This window comes from Dipodomys ordii, unplaced genomic scaffold (genome assembly GCF_000151885.1).
Source record: "Dipodomys ordii isolate 6190 unplaced genomic scaffold, Dord_2.0 Scaffold75, whole genome shotgun sequence".
Lineage (NCBI taxonomy): Eukaryota > Metazoa > Chordata > Mammalia > Rodentia > Heteromyidae > Dipodomys > Dipodomys ordii.
Window position 1 is genome coordinate 5,332,511 of NW_012267291.1, and position 16,739 is coordinate 5,349,249.

A 16,739-nucleotide genomic window follows, 5' to 3' on the forward strand; every position below is an offset into this window, starting at 1 on the left:
GAAAGGGGAGAGGTCGGGCCGGGGCTGCGCGGTCGCGGCCAGGGCGAGCTCCCCGGGGCTGACCCGGCCCACGAAAGTTCGGGGATCCCCCCCACTTCCCCTAACGCCGCGGGGGTCCGGGTCCCGGGTCCCTTCCTGCCCCCGCCTCGCCCCGCAGGGCCGGGCGCTACCCCCCAACCCCCCCCGCCCGCCAAATCGTCGCCGGATCGATTCGGAGCGCACGCGGGGGGAGGGGGCTTCCCCCCCTTTGCTCCCTAATTTCCCAGCCGCGGAAGGGCGGGCGCCCCGGACGCCCCTGACCCAAAAACATCGGATGCCCCACTTTCCCGGGAACACGGTGGCTACTTTGGGGGCTTCGATGAGGGGGGTGTAGTTTTCCGAGCGGATCGCGGTTCAGTGGGGTCTCCACGCGCGCCCCTCCGAGGAAGTTCGTCCCGGAGCCGAGGACGCCTCCCGGCCCGGCCGAAAGGGGGAGTGTGGTTTGGGGCTTTTGTTTGGTTTTGGAGGGGGCATCGCCTGGTGAGGGCCGGCGCGTCCGGTCCCCGCCGCCGGGTGGATGGGCGCTCTTTGTGCCCGGGCCGGGGGCCCGGGCGGGCGTGGAGAGGCCCACCTGGAACAAAAGGGTTAACCCGCGGCCCGCCCGCTTCCTCCGGAGGGGCGGGGCGGGCTCGTGGCCCTGACCCCTCCCCGGGCCCGGCGCTGGCCTCCCCTTCCCCCCTCGTTTTGGGTGGGCGCACACCAGTGGAGTTGGTGGGCACGGTGGTTGGCACTTCGGGGGGAACTTGTTAGAGAGGACTTGCAACATCTACGTCGCCAGAGTTGGCGTTAGTCCGGGCCGCGCGCCCCGCTCCGCTCCCACCGCGATTTGGGAGGGGAGTTGGCCCTGGATCCCAGGGCCGGGCGCGCGGCGGAGCCGCAGGGTTGCGCGCGGGCGGCCCCCGGAAGCGCGGGGCGCGGGCCGGCACCTGGAGAGTGGGGCGGGCTGGACCTAGCCCCCCCCCGGCGCACCCCCAAGATTTCCGCTCGTTACCGGCCCCGTATTCTTTGCCCGATCGTTTGAGTCGTTAGCGCACCCCCTCCCCCCTGCCTCCGTTCCTGGGATGCGTTTGCACAGCGCCCTCAATCGCAACGCCGGACTGGAGGTGCTTCTCCCGAGCCCGACTGTGTATTTGGGGTGTCGACATTTGAGCGGCCTTCCATGTCAGTGGTCGGAACAACTTTAAAAGCCGAGGTTGCGCTCGCTTTGTTGAATGCACGGCTTATGTATGAACTTATTTAGTTGTATGAAAATGAAATGGGCGCCATAATTAGATGAAAAAAACAACCCTTCAGGTGGTCTGGGAGATTAACGCCCAAAGGGAAATTGGTATTTTCTCAAGAACAGTTTCAAATGTCCTTTGTGCTAAACTAGATAACTGAGATTAAGACTTCCAGATTTCCAGTAAACTCTCTTGCTGGTATCTAGTCGGAAATGACCCGCCTGCCCATAGCGTTTCGGGCACCAAGTGTCTCAGTTCCCAATTTGGGCACTGCCCCCTCCCCCCTTTTTAAAATTGGTTAAAGATGCATTTCCTGCGTGAAAAGGCGCTACACTCCAGCCAGGTAAATGGTACTCGGCTGTGGAAGTTTCTGGTAGGTGGGGGCGGGAGCGAGGGGGCTGGGGAACCATTTTGGGAAGGCGAGATGATCATTGAAGTCTAATATGAGTTTGAGCTGGGTAACTTTGAAGCCAGGAAGTCCTTTGAACATTGTAACACTAGTTAAAATGATTTCAACTACAGAAGGTCCACTGGTGTTGGGTAGGTGGTTGTTACATTTGTTCAAAAGTAACAATGTTACTCCTGTCAAGATAGTGTTTGTTGAACTGTTGATTGAAAGAATTCTGTAGAAACATTAAGGTCTGCCCCCCCCACTAGGCATCTCCGAGTGCAACTTTGGCTTTAATTCTCAGAGTAGCTGGTGTTTTGATTTATTTAGAGTTAAAGTTGGAATAACTCTTCCCCCCACCCCCATTCCAGAGTGGGGTGGGGGGCTGTGGTTTTGCTGGTTTTCCTTGTTTCCAAGATGAGGAAGCCATGGTTAGTGTTTGGGGTTGTGAGACGTCTCCACTCTTTGAGTTTTCAGATGTTTCAAGCTGTAGCTTCACAAATTCTGGAGCCTCACCACCACCCCCCTTTTCTCTCCCCATCTGTGTGGGGCTTTGTTCCCTGGTGTCTGTGAGAGCAGGGGTGGGGGACAACTCCTGCCCTCATGGAGTTTGTAGATTTGCTTGAAAGACAGTGGAGGCAAGAGGGAACCTTCTAGAACCTTGACACAAACTCCCTGGCCTTATTTGACTTTTACACTCTTTCAAAAATCTTCAGGGTAGGGCCCCCTGAACTTTGATCAAACACTGTTTGAAACTTTTTTTTCCCTGAAGATCTTAATTAGGTAGAAAGTTCTTTCTCAATCTAGTTAGCCATCTACAAGATGAGTTAAAGGCTAGGTTCTTCAGTGATATTAAACTGTTGCTTAGGAAAACCACTTTCAACTGGTTTAATTCTCCGGGGGCATTTTTTAAAAAGTATTTTTCCTGGGGGTGGGGAGAGGAGACCAGACTGCCCAAGATAATCTGCTCACTGTCAATTCTTTTAATATAGGAATCACAAAAGATAAGCCTGAGTCATAATGCTTTTATCAAGATATACAGGCTTTTATTTTTCTAAGCAGTTTCTGTGTCTCAAGAATTTGATTGGCCTCTAGATTAACTTTCTTCCCATACAATAGTAGGAGTTATTTTCTCTCCATTTGGCCCGGATTGAATCCTAGACCCCTGCTGGGTTTACTGCTTACTTCCCACTTAGTGGGTAACTGGATGTGGAGAGATAACCTTCCTAAAATTGGGCGTGGGGGTGGGGTGGAGGGGGGGGATGGGAGGAGGACTTCAGGGTAATCCCTCTGAACTTTGCTTTTCTTCCTTTCGGGTTAATTTAAGCATGCCCAGCAATTGTTCCTTTTGGAGCCCTCTTCAGGGCCTGGGCAAATACGCTCCCCATGTTTGTCCGTGGAGAGGTGGTGGTAGCAGTACATTTTACTGCAAATGCAAACAGAGCTGCTGCTGTTTTAAGACCCTAGTGGATGTTACTGGTGCTGGCTTGGCTGCTGCGGGGCGGGGGTGGGGGTGTCTGTGTGGACACTGCAAGTAGCTGGCATTTCAGCTGTAAATCACTGGGAACTGGTGGATCCTTCCAGGAGAGGAGTTATTTAACCTTTCTTCTGCCAAGGATAGAACCATACTAAAGAGTGTTGAGAATCCATTGAGTACCAGGGCCTGGAATAATAGATGGAAACAAAACCTACAGAAGTGCGGCACAGCGGCACAAGCATGCCTGTAATCCTCGCTCCTCAGGAGGTTGAGATCTAAAGATCGTGGGTTGAAGCCAGGGTGGGCAGGAAAGTCTTCTCTAGTTAACCACCAAAAAGCCACAAGTGAAATTGTGGTAGAGTAGAACTCAATTGGTAGAGTGGAAAAAAGACTCAGAGCCAGGCGCTGGGTGGCTCAGGCCTGTAATCATAGCTACTCAGGAGGCTGAGATCTGAGGATGGAGGTTCAAAGCCAGCTCTGGCAAAAAGTTCCATGAGACTTATCTCCAATGAACCAGCAGAAAACTGGAAGTGGTGCTGTGGCCCAGAGTGGTAGAGCGCTAGCCTTGAGCAAGAGTTCAGGGACAGAGCCCAGGCTGTGAGTTTAAGCCCCATGCCTGTGCCCCCCCCCCAAAAAAAGGCTCAGGCCCTGAGTTCAAGCCCTAGGACTAGCACACACAGAAAAGAAAACACAATTTCAACCCATCTTGCATCAAAAAAGCCTCAAAGTGTGCATCATAGCCTGAGTGTACAGACTCTTGCCCTCACTCCCTCATTTACATGGAAATACATTGTCTAGGGTATGCTGAGTCACTTAGAGATTCAGGTATGCTGGGCATGTGCTAATTTTTTTTTTTTGGTCAGTCGTGGGGCTTGAACTCTGGGCCTGGGCGCTGTCCCTCAGCTCTTCAGCTCAAAGCGAGCGCTCTACCACTTGAGCTACAGCGCCACTTCCGGTTTTCTGGTGGTTTATTGGAGATAGGAGTCTCACGGTCTCTCCTGCCCCAGCTGGCTTTGAACTGTGATCCTCAGATCTCAGCTTCCTGAGTAGCTAGGATTACAGGCGTGAGCCACCAGCGCCCGGCTGGCATGTGCTAATTTTAAGCAGTGCTCTGCTTTTGTTTTAGTGCTGGTAGGGGCCGCCGAGGCTTGTTCCACTTTAGGCCGAAGTTCTAGCCCCAGGTCCACGACTGGCATGTTGAGGCTCATGGAGTTTTCTGCCATGCTTGGCTTCCAACCATAATCTTCAGATCTCAACCTCCTGACTAGCTAGGATTATAAACAAGCCACTGTGGGTTTGGTATCTACTGGGTGGCCTGGAACCAAGGCCACACCTCCAAAATACAGAGATGAGCCGGGGAGGATTAACCTGTGCTTGAGTCGTGTAATAGAAAAGGTCTAGTCAGATGCTAGTGGCTCATGCCTGTGATCCTAGCTATTCAAGAGGTTGAGGTCTGAGGATCTTAGTTTGTGGTTCAAATCCACCCTGGGCAGGAAGGAGACTCTTTTCTCCAATTAACCACCAGAAGGTGGAGCTGTAGCTCAAAGCGGGCAGAGCTCTAGCCTTGAGCAAAAGTGCTCTCAGGCTGAGGCTGAGTTCAAGCCCCACAACTGACAAATTGAAAAAGTCTAGCATCCTCTTGTGCCCTGACCCCAGCAGGTTGCGGAAAGGCAGCTATAGCTGGGATTTAAGTCAGACCCAGGTTCTGTCCCTACCACTGTCGTAATGGAAGACATATTAAGTTTGTTGTTGTCATTGGTCATGGGGCTTGAACTCTGGACCTGGGCACTGTCCCTGAGCTCTTCAGCTGGAGGCAAGCATTCTACCACTTGCACCACAGCACAACTTTCGGTTTTCTGATGGTTCATTGGAGATAAGAGTCTCATGGACTTTCCTGCCCAGGCTGGCCTTGAACCTGAGATCTTCAGATCGCAGCCTTCTGAGTAGGTAAGATGACAGGCATAGGCCAAAAAGAAAAATACTTTCTTTTAAAGCTTTTGCCAGAGGATTTATTCCAATACATCAGGATAAGAGGAGTAGAAACAAGAGGAGAAAAGGAAAGACACCTCCTGCTACAAGTATTGGGGGTAGCGGGAAGTCTGTCCCTGATATCTCTGAAGTCAGGGGACTAGGTTGGTCTCTCCTTGGCTGTGGAGCCTCATCGCCTGCCCATTGCTTGCCTGGCTGGTTACTCTCTATCTCTGGCTTCATTTCTCCATTGTGATACTTTGTAAGCCAGGGTTTGCTGGCTCTGCCTAATTGTATTTATAAAGCTCCTATCCATAAAGGTCACCTGGTTGGAACTTGCCTCCTCTCCCCAGGGGATGCAATTCCAATTCCTGTGCTGGGTTACTTGATTTCCCTCCCACCGCACCTTCCACTGAGCTGTTCTGTCTCTCTCTTGGTCGTGGGGCTTAAACTCTGGGCCTGGACCCTGTCCCTGAGCTCTTCAGGTCAAGGCTAGTGCTCTACCTCTTGAGCCACAGCACCACTTCTGGTTTTCTGCTGGTTTGTTGGTGATAGGAGTCTCAGGGATGTTCCTACCTAGGCTGGCTTTGAACCAAGATCCTCAGATCTCAGCTTCCTGAGCAGCTAGCATGACAGGTGGGAGCCGCTGGCACCCGGCAAGAGCTGTCCTTTTGTGAGCTGACCTTGTGGCCATCATCCCCAGTTCGTGGTGTGCAGACTTCTTAGCTTTGTTCTCTGTCTTCCGTTTGCAGGTGCTCCAATGAACCCCCTGGGGAATGGCGGCGATGAGGCCACGGGGGAGAAAGCCACGGCCAAGCGGCCTCGCGGGGAGGACACGCACGTGTGCGAGAAGTGCTGCGCTGAGTTCTTCAGCCTCCCTGAGTTCTTGGACCATAAGAAAACTTGCACTAAGAACCCTCCTGTGCTCATCATGCACGATGGGGAGGGAGCAGTGCCCCCAGACGAGTTCTCCCGCGCCGTCCTGAGCCACCAGCCCCCCAGTCCCAGCCACAAGGAGGGCCCCAGGGAGGGCGAGGGGAAGGACCGGCCTGGCACCGAGCCCATCCTGTACTTGAAGACTGAGACTGCCCTGCCCCCGCCCCAGGACATAAGCTATTTACCCAAAGTCAAGGCAGGGCCGGCCAACGTGGCCCTGCAGGCCCTGCGGGGCACCAAGATGGCCATGAACGCACGGAGCCCCGACGTGCCCCCCGCCCCCGGGCCGGGCCCGCACAGCATCCCCTGGGTGCTGGAGCAGATTCTGCGGCTGCAGCAGCAGCAGCTGCAGCAGATCCAGCTGACCGAGCAGATCCGCATCCAGGTGAACATGTGGGCGGCGCACGCCCTGCACTCGGGCGTGGCGGGCTCCTCCGATGCCCTCAAAACCCTGGGCGCCCACGTGTCCCAGCAGGTGTCGGCCGCCGTGGCCTTGCTCAGCCAGAAAGCCGGGAACCAAAGTCTCTCTCTGGATGCCTTGAAGCCCGCCAAGCTACCTCATGCCAACGTGCCCGCCGCCACCGCTGCCAGCCCCCTGTCCCCGGGGCTCACCCCCTTCGCCCTGAAGCCCGACGGGACCCGAGTGCTCCCCAGTGTCGTGTCCCGGCTCCCCAGTGCTTTGCTACCTCAGGCCTCTGGCTCTGTGCTCTTACAGAGCCCTTTCTCCACGGTGGGGCTGGACCCAGCCAAGAAAGGGAAAGGAAAGCCTCCCAGCATGGCCGCCGCGGACTCCAAACCCAAAGCCGACACCCCGCTCTACAAACACAAGTGTAAGTACTGTAGCAAAGTGTTCGGGACCGATAGCTCCTTGCAGATCCATCTGCGCTCCCATACCGGAGAGAGACCCTTCGTGTGCTCTGTCTGTGGCCACCGCTTCACCACCAAGGGCAACCTCAAGGTCCACTTCCACCGGCACCCCCAGGTGAAGGCCAACCCCCAGCTCTTTGCCGAATTCCAGGACAAAGGGGCGCCCGGGCCGGGCCTCCCCTACGCCCCCCCCACCCCCGCCCCTGTAGACGAATCGAGCCTCTCTCTAGACAGCAAACCCGTTCTGGTAGCAGGCACTCCCTCGGTAGGGCCACCTCTAAACCTCTGCTCAGGGACCAGCCCCAACGACCCGGCGGGCGGCCCCCCGCCCCCTGCCCCGCAGCCCGGGCTGCCTCCAGAGAGCGCGAGCGCCGTAGCCTTCGCCGGGGTGAGGCCCAGCCATACGGCCCCCAGGGTGGGTGGCTTTCAGGGGAGTGGGGCCCCCGAGGCGGGGTCCGAGACCCTGAAGCTGCAGCAGCTGGTAGAAAACATCGACAAGACCACCAGCGACCCCAACGAGTGCGTGATCTGCCACCGCGTGCTGAGCTGCCAGAGCTCGCTCAAGATGCACTACCGCACGCACACGGGCGAGCGGCCCTTCCGCTGCCGTGTGTGCGGCCGCGCCTTCTCCACCAAGGGCAACCTGAAGACGCACCTGGGCGTGCACCGCGCCAACACGGCCTTCAAGACGCAGCACTCGTGCCCCATCTGCCAGAAGAAGTTCACCAACGCCGTCATGCTGCAGCACCACATCCGCATGCACATGGGCGGCCAGATCCCCAACACGCCGCTGCCCGACAGCCCCCGCGGCTTCTCGCCCGAGCCCACGGCCGCTGCCTGCCGCCAGGACGCCATGGAGAGCTTCGAGGTCGAGGAGGGAGGCGGCCCCTCCCAGGTCCCGGCTGCGCCTCTGCCCCACCTGCCGTCCCCCCCTCGGGGGTTCTCCGTGGTGCCCGCTGCAGAGGCCCCCGGGAAAGTGGGGCCCGGCCCCTTGAGCCTGCAGCGCCAGAGCAGCCGGGAAAACGGCTCTGTGGAGAGCGACGGGCTGACCAACGACTCGGCCTCACTCCTGGGAGACCAGGAGTATCAGAGCCGGAGCCCTGACGCCGTGGAAGCCTTGTCCTTCCGGGCCGTGTCCCCCGCCACTAGCCAGGCAGAGAGCATCCAGTCCCGATCTCCCGAAGGGGGCAAGGCTGAGAGCTCGGAAAGCAGCCGCAATGACACGGAAGGTGATGGAGCTTTGGATTTCACTTCTGTCCCTTGTGGGCTCCAGGCCATCTAAAGAAACCCGGGTTGCACCACCCAAGTGGAGCGTGAGCTGAGCTACTCCTGGGGGGCCGATAGCTGTCCTGTGCTTTCCGGGTGGTGGGGCAGAGTAACTCCCCCTCTCCCCGAAGTGAACACGCTCGTTCTCTCTCTCTGTCGTGGCTAATGCAGACTGGGGAGGGGCAGAGTAACTCCCCCTCTCCCCGAAGTGAACACGCTCGTTCTCTGTCTCTGTCGTGGCTAATGCAGACTGGGGAGGGGCGGCACGTGTTTGGTCTGTTTGTGTTTTGGGGGTAACACTGTACCGCTGAATCGGAGGGAGGGAAGGAGGGAAGTAGCATCTGCACATGCACCAAAGAGCACTTTTGAGACTGCCCCGAGGTCTGAACTCAGCCCATCAGCCCTGCTGGGCCATGCTGGCCATGCTTCTAGTGCTTTTTTGTTTTTGCACTGGTTGGTTTTCAGGTCCTACTTCCTGCTGGAGTCCGCACCTTGGCCAAGATCTTTTTTTTTTTTTTTCTTCTTCCCCCCAGTAGCTGGAATGGCTGGCATGCATTACCCCATCCAGCCGCTTACATTGAGATGGTGTCTCAGCTTTTCACCTGGCGAGTAATGACAGGCTTGTGCCCTGTTACTGGTTGAGAGGACGTGTGTGGTGGGGTGTGTGTGTGTGTCTTGTTTTGGGCTAGCCTCAAACTGCAGTCCTCCCAGCCTCAGCCTCCTAGTAAGGATTACAGGTATGAGTCCCCAGTGTCCCAGCTAAAGGTAGGTAGCAACTTAGGCGGAAATGTGACAGTTACCCGTATCTAAGTGTTTTTTTTTTCCTTTTCTTAATCTGTGTATGTGTGCCAGCACAGTCATGAGGCTTGAACTCTGGGCCTAGGCTCCATCTCTGAGCTTTTGTGCTCAAGGCTAGCACTCTGTCACTTGAGCCACTTCTGGCTTTTTGGTGGTTCATTGGAGATGAAATCTCAGGCTTTCCTGCCTGGGCTGGCTTTGAGCTGTGATCCTCAGATCTCAGCTTCCTGAGTAGCTAGGATGACAGGCTTGGACTCACCATAACTAGCTTCTAAGTGGTTCAGTCTTATTCTTGAATGACAAGCTGCTTTTGAGGTGCAAATTTCCTGTCCAGAGAGGTTGTGCAGGGTAGTAAAGGTTTGGCTTTTCTGTTCTTTCTTCTCTGCACAGTGGGTGGAACCAGACTCCCCCCCACATTTATCCGAGCACAGCCCACCTACGTCAAAGTCGAAGTTCCTGGAACCTTCGTGGGCCCCTCCACCGCGTCCCCGGGCGTCACGCCCCTGCTCTCCTCCCAGCCTCGCCGCCAGGCCAAGCAACATGGCTGCACACGCTGCGGGAAGAACTTCTCATCGGCCAGCGCCCTGCAGATCCACGAGCGGACACACACGGGCGAGAAGCCATTTGTGTGCAACATCTGTGGGCGAGCCTTCACCACCAAAGGCAACCTGAAGGTGGGCCTCAGGTTTGGGCAGGGTGGGACTGGGCCTTTTTTTTTTTTTTTGGTCATCGTGGGGCTTGAACTCTGGGCCTGGGCGCTGTCCCTCAGCTCTTCAGCTCAAGGCGAGCGCTCTGCCACTTGAGCCACAGCGCCACTTCTGGCTTTCTGGTAGCTCATTGGTGATAAGAGTTTCCTAGACTTTCCTGCCCAGGCTGGCTTTGAACCATGATCCTCAGATCTCAGCCTCCTGAATAGCAAGGATTACAGGCGTGAATTACTGGTGCCCTGCTGGCATGCATTTCTTTATGTGTGAGCCATGAGAGCCATGATTGCCCAGACTGGCTTCCAACCCCAACCTTGGGAGCTCAGCCTTTTGAACAACTAGGATTATTAGGCGTGAGCCAGTGGTGTATGTAGTGTCAGATCTGAACTCCTAATTTCTTTCCTTCCTTCCCTCTCTTCCCTTCCCTGCCCTTCCCTGCCCTTCCCTTCCTTCCTTCCTTTTCTCTTTTGTCTCTGTCCTGGGGCTTGAACTCAGGACCTGGCACTGTCCAGGGGTTTTTTGTCCTTAAGGCAAGCGCTCTACGTCACCAAGTCTGATTTCTCAATCTAGAAAGCATGTTAAGGTATTTTGGGGTGACGTACACCCCACGTGGCTGACTTGATTGGGTCCGGCCAGTATTAGGGGAACCTCTGTCTGATGTTAACACTCCCCCACCCAATCTTATCACCTTCCCAGGTCCACTACATGACCCACGGGGCGAGTAACAACGCTGCCCGCCGTGGGCGGAAGCTGGCCATCGAGAACACCATGGTGCTGCTGGGCGCCGATGGCAAGAGGGTTTCCGACACGTTTCCCAAGGAAATCCTGGCCCCCTCGGTCAGCGTGGACCCTGTGGCGTGGAACCAGTATACCAGCGTGCTCAACGGTGGGCTGGCCGCGAAGGCCAACGAGATCTCGGTCATCCAGAGCGGCGGCATCTCGGCCCTGCCCGTGGGTCTGGGCGCGGGCCCTGGGAACAGCGCCCCCACGGCCAAGGCGGAGGGCGTGCAGGCCGGGGGCGGCGCCGAGGTGGAGAAGCCAGGCGTGCCCGATGGTGTGGTCAGAGCCCAGTTCCCTCATTTCCTGGAGGAGAACGAGATCGCCGTCAGCTGAGCCAGAGCGCCCAGCCCGGCCGGCCAGCCGCTCCCCCCTCTCCTCCTGCGTGTCCTTTCCTCTTCCCAGCAAAGCGTTTACTGTTTTGACCCCAGCTGTGGGCAGTCTTACAGTCAACCCTGTTAGTAGAGAAGGAACCCCCCCACCCCCCGAAAACGGAAAAACAACAACAAAAATGATACCCAATACACAGACCTACAACATATATATATTTCTTACTTTTGGAAGGAAGCGGGTCTTGGCAAAGTAGCCTTGTTACTTGTAACGAACTGGATACTCGGGAGTTTCCTGCCACCTGGAGTGAGCACTGCCTCCATGTTCTGCCATCTGTTTCAAGGTGGCGCCTGGAGTTTCTTTCCCCAGTCACAGCAGAAGAGAACTGAGGGAGGGTACTGAGTGCTTCCAATGGGGGCTAGGCGGGTACTGGACTTGGTTTCTCTCGTTAAGAGTGATCTGTTTTATGTCCTCTGCCCATCCCTATACACACCTTTGGTTTTGTTCTTTGGTGTTGGTATTTGGGGCTTGAACTCAGGGCCTGGGTGCTGTCCCTCAGCTTTTTCACTCAAGGCTGGTGCTCTACTACTTGAGCCATATCTCTACTTTTTTGCCCAGGGGAGGGAGGGTGGTTCATTAGAGACTAGAGTCTCATAGACATTTCTGCCTAGCCTGGCTTTGAACTGTGATCCTCAGATCTCAGCTTCCTGAGTAGCTAGGATGACAGGTGTGAGCTACTAGTGCCTGTTTGTTTTTGCTTTTTGAATGTACTTTAAAAAAAGAAAAGAAAAAGAAGAAAAAAAAACCCAGAAAGCTAAGGTTGTAGAACGAGAGCTTCTTCAGCTGTAGCTCTGTGGTGCTCTCCCGAACTCCTTCCAGTCCCTAGGGAGCTGATGTGTGCATTGCTGCTTATTTAAGTACGGTCCGTGTGGAGCCCCAAGAGTGCCTGCTGTTCCCCCACAATCCCCAGCAGCCTTGTCTCGCCAGCCAGCAGAGCAGGGAAGCCGCTATGGGGAGGCAGCTCAGCCTGGTTCTATAGAGCCTGTTCTGTTGGATCCTGGACTTTTCTCCTGGAGAAGACCTGGAGAGGCATGTTCCCCATCCCAGAGGCTCACGTGACAACTGTTGTTGTGTTTCCTTGGTGTAACTTAAGCCAAGTAATTCATGAAGTTTGCCCCCTTCCCACCTCCCCCCCCCCCCTGGCCCTGAGAATTGTGTGAAGAGGCTGCAAAATTGGACCAGGCCAAGTCCTGGGTATAATAGCTTTAATTTATCTACCTCATTTTTAAAACTTTTTTTTTTTTTTTTTTGTAGCTGCAAGTCTCTTACTTTCCTCTTCAATAACCTATGAAGTCTTCCCGGGCTTTATCTGAAAAGCTCAGAGTTGATTGTATGGGTGGGAACAGTTAAGACCTTTGTGAAATCTTTGATTGCTGTATTCTTATTGTCCTCCTTTGTACACAGGACAATATTGGATGGATAGAAGGGAGGTTGGCCTAATGGTTTTATGAGCATGAAGGACCCAGCCTGGGAGTGTGGGTGGGGGGAGTCTTCCTCCACTGTGTCGAATTTTTCCCCCATATTTGAACGAGGACAAAGATTGCACCCCAAGTTTTGTCTCTTCCATACTGCACCTGACTTTAGGATCCCAAAAGATTGTTTCTTGCCAAGTCGTGCCTTTCCTTCTAGAATTGTCAGTGTTCGTAATACTGGGGCTCACCTGTTTACCTTGTGAAGTGAGCATCGTTCTAGGGGACAGCACCCTGAGGCGCCCCTCACTGCCCAACCCAGCTGAACACGCCTGCCAATGAATGTGGGGCCGAGGGAAGGTCCCTGGGGTTTGTACCTGCTGATGCTGTTGGAAAATAAAATTTGAATGTCTTCCCCTCCACCCCCAACTCTGTGTATTGGACTTTTTTTTTTTTCTGGAATATTCTGCATGGATCATGACCTTCTGGTCCTACCTTTACCTTTCCAACACTTGCTTCTCAGGCATACAAGGTACTCTTGTCTGACATCCTTTTGTTTGCAATTCAGAAAGCTCCTTGGAATGGCAGGATTCTAGAAAACTTGCTGGTATTTGCATAGGGCTATTGAGTTCCTAACCTAGTCTCACCTGGTAGGGGTCGCGGGTGGAAGCCATGTTTGTATCTCACCATTTTGTCTTGGTAGATGAGGCCTGGGAGCCTACGATTTGCTGTTTTGTTTTTAAAAACAGGATTGTCAGAAGCCAGCCTCTGTCCCCAGGGAAAGGGCTGGGGGCCAAATTGTCACAGCAGACAATGAGCTCATTTCCTATTAACCAGCAAAACGCTGGGAAGAGGTGCAGCTCAAATGGTAGAGTGCTAGCCTTGAGCAGAAAAGGCCAAGTGAAGACTTCAGGCTGGGAGTTTAAGCCTCAGTAGTCTCTCCCTCACCCTGTCCCCCAGGAGGATTAGTTCAACTAGGCCAAAAGGAAAAACAAATTTTTTTCTGTCCAATAAAATTGGCTTTCAATTACTGAGACCTTTCAAATGTGTTTAAAGGATGCCTCAGGTTGAGACAAAGTGCCGAGCGCCTAGCACCTATGAGGTCCTGGGTAAACCACAGCACAGAATGAACAAGGCCCCCCAAAATTTGCTCTGTGTGTGTGTGTGCATGCACATGTGCATGCGCTGGTCCTGGTGCTTGAATTCAGGGCCTGGTTTCTGTTCTTGTGCTTTTCTGCTGAAGGCTAGTGTTGTACCACTTGAGCCATAGCTCCACTTCTGGCATTTTTTGGTATTGAATTGGACATTGGACACCCTGGCTGGCCTCGAACTACAGTCCTTGGATTTCAGCTTCCTGAATAGCCCAGCTCTGCTTTTTTTCTTTTGTGTTAAGTCTGGGTCTCAGGTAGCCCTTGCTGGGATTATAGATTTGCATCACCACACCCAGCCTTCCTTTTTTCTTTCAAGGGTTAACTGTATTCTGATGGCTTCTTGATTGTCCTGGTGGGAGAAATTATTCTCTCTAAGTTTCTTCCTCTTCATTTGCTGGTGTTTTGCACAATACGCAAGAGAAAAAACTTCAGTAGAATTTAAGGTTGCTAACTTGAAATTTTACTCTTCCATGATTTTTTTTTTTTCAGTTTGAACTCAGGGCCTTGTTTGCCTGGCTGGCACCCTGCCACTTGAGCCACACCTCCGCACCTGGCTTTTTGTGAGGTTCCTTTTGAAGATGGACTCTAGCAGCAAACTTTTCTGCACAGACTGCCTTCCATCCTCAGTTCTTACATTTGCAGCCTCCTGCTAGGATTCCTGGTGTGAGCCACTGATGCCCGGTCTTAAGTGTACTTGTGGGCAGCTTGCCTGGCACTACGGAAAACAAAAACCTTTGTTTTCTGTGTTGTGAGCAATACATTCTCGAGGAAAATCATGAGTCCTCACAGAAGGTAACATGCCAGGGGCTGGGATGTGGCTCAGTGGTGGTAGTGTCTAGCATGCATGAAGCCCTGGGGCCAGTCCCTCAGTACCACATAAACAAATGGCATTATGGCACAAGCGGTAGAGTGGTAGAGTGCTAGCTTTGAGCAAAAGCAGCTCAGGTACAGGCCCTGAATGCAAGCCCCAGGAAAGACACAAAAAACAAATTTTACTGAAGATGTTTTTGGGAGTGGTCAGCTAGCTCAGTACAAGCCCCACACTTCCTCCTGTTCCTCCAAAGAAAACTAAAAAAGCTTCCAAGTTGCTGGCCCTCTGGAGTGTGGGATGAATTTGCAGCCGCCAAAAAGGGAAAAATGTGGCTAATATCCACCTGCTAAACCATGTGCATCGCTATCAGTTTCCCACAATGTGTAGTTGCATAGTGGCTCAAAGGTAATGGAGGTCACGGTGCCTGGGAGGATGATATGGAGGGTCTGAAGTCTTCTCAAGGTCTTTGTTTTCCTTTAGGTCATTCTGCCAAGGTAGTCAGTGTACCATTTGGGCCATGCCCCCAGCCCTTGGGCCACACCCCCACCCTTTCAAGGTCTTTGATTACCCTCACTAGAATGTGGCTTTGGATTGTCTCCTTTCCCTGAATGGCTCCCTTGCCAGGAATGCTGTAAGGCCTCAGTGCAGACTACTGAGATTCTTACTGTCTCCTCCATGTTCCAGTGGCTCACACCTGTAATCCTAACTGCTCAGGAGGCTGAGGATTGCAGTTTGAAGCCAGCCCTGGCAGGAAAGGCTGTGAGACTCCAGTTAACCACCAGGAAATCAGAAGTGGAGTCATGGCTCAAAGTGGAAGAGCACTAACCTTGAGCAAAAGAGCTCAGGGACAGCACCAAGGCAGCCCCATGGCAGAAAAAAAAAAAGTTCAAAGCCAGCCTGGGAAGAAACGTCCATGAGACTTTTACCAATTCGCCACCAAAGAGCCAGAAGTAGAGCTGTGGCTGGGGGGGTGGAGTGCCAGCCTTGAGCCCCAAAGCTCTGGGACAGTGCCTGGGCTCTGAGTTCAAGCCCATGAGTGGCACAAAACCAAAAATGGGTGGACTGTGGTTAAGGTTTTTTGTTGTTTGTGGGGCTTGAACTCAGCCTGGGCACTGTCCCTGAGCTCAAGACCAACGCTCTACCACTTGAGCCACAGCACCACTTCAGTTTTCTGGTGGTTTATTGGAGATAAGAGTCTCATGGACTTTCCTGCCTGGGCTGGCTTTGCACTGTGATCCTCAGATCTCGGCCTGAGTAGCTAGGATTACAGGTGTGAGCCACCAGCCCGGCCCTGGTGAATGTTTTGCACTCACCATCTCCTTGGTCTTGGCTGTTCCAGTAGGCCTGGAGGAGAGGAATGGCCTAGGGCCTGAAGCTAACCCAGAAGGGTGGGGTGTGATAGGGTCTTGCACTTGGAAGCTTCTGTGTGTGTGTGTGTGTGTGTGTGTGTGTGTGTGTGTGGGTGAGGGTCATGCACGTGGTGGGGGTGGTGTGGAGAGGGTGTGTGGAGGGAGGGAGGAGGTGTCGTGGGGACATGCACCTGGAGGCTGCAGGGGGAGGATGGGTCCTCTGCTGGTGTCCACGCGTTTCTCAGTGTGCTTTTTGGGTTTCGATTCCTTCTACGTGTGGAGTCTCATTCTATGCATTTGAGTAATTTGGTGCTGGTTGGTGAGGCAAGCCTTGCACAGCTAGGCAAGCTTTGACCACTGAGTCATGCAGGTCTGCAGCGGTGTAGGAGAGGGAGCAGGAAGGAAAGGCGGGTGGGCCAGGTCAGCTGGCTGAAAAGCACCCTTTCCTCCCCAGAGGTGTGAAGCCTGCCTGTCCTTGAGGAATTTCTCCAGGTCCCGAGATGAGTCAGAGTTCTGGATCCTCCTAGCTCCTCCCAGATCCAATGCGGGGTGACAGGGCACCCCAACCACCAGGAAACACCATTGCCTGTAGCTCTGTTTCCCCTGCCAGTACATTAGTTTATAGGGCATACTATTTTGAGGTTTTCTAGTTGTAATTTCTGAGCCTCCTGAGTGCTGGGACTACAGGTGTTTGCTACCAGGCCCAGCTCTTCCACATTGATTTAATCATTAGCTTTCCTCTCTCTACCTCCCTCTCCTTTCTTCCCTCTTCTGACCTAAAACTTTCCCGCGGGTGTTTGGGGAGCCTGTGGTTGCAGAAGCCAGGTGTGTGTAATGAATTCCAGTCTCAGGACTGAGTGCGGACACACACATGCGAGCCCCGAGGGTGGCCCGGGTTGGGGTGTGAGAATGAAGGTCTGCAGGTAGGGGGGGCCCTCCGGTGAGTTCTGGGGTGCACTTGGCTGTGAACCCAGGAATCCAGGTGGGAGGTGAGAGGCCACGGGAGGGGGGCACAGGTGTGGGGTTCAGGATGGGTAGGTGGGGGTGGCTGAAGGGGAGGGGTCCGGCGGGTGATTGGATCTGGGGTGTCGGGGTGCGTGCTGGGAGACTTCTGTGAGTGAGCACGGCCAAGTGTGGCCGCGAAGCGCGGGGAGCTCGGCCAGGTGCGCGCGTCGGGGTGACCGCGGGG

At 54.3% G+C, this 16,739-nt stretch overlaps 1 protein-coding gene across 1 annotated transcript in view; it reads left to right on the top strand.

The window, feature by feature from the left end:
• Positions 1-10,776, top strand: part of Sall4 (spalt-like transcription factor 4) — an 11,671-nt gene extending 895 nt beyond the window's left edge. The window contains exons 2-5 of the mRNA XM_013024301.1: positions 1,115-1,200; positions 5,845-8,124; positions 9,350-9,633; positions 10,360-10,776. Coding sequence (XP_012879755.1) covers positions 1,115-1,200; positions 5,845-8,124; positions 9,350-9,633; positions 10,360-10,776 — 3,067 coding nt within the window. The remainder of the gene's footprint in view (positions 1-1,114; positions 1,201-5,844; positions 8,125-9,349; positions 9,634-10,359) is intronic.
• The last annotated feature ends 5,963 nt before the right edge of the window (positions 10,777-16,739 follow it).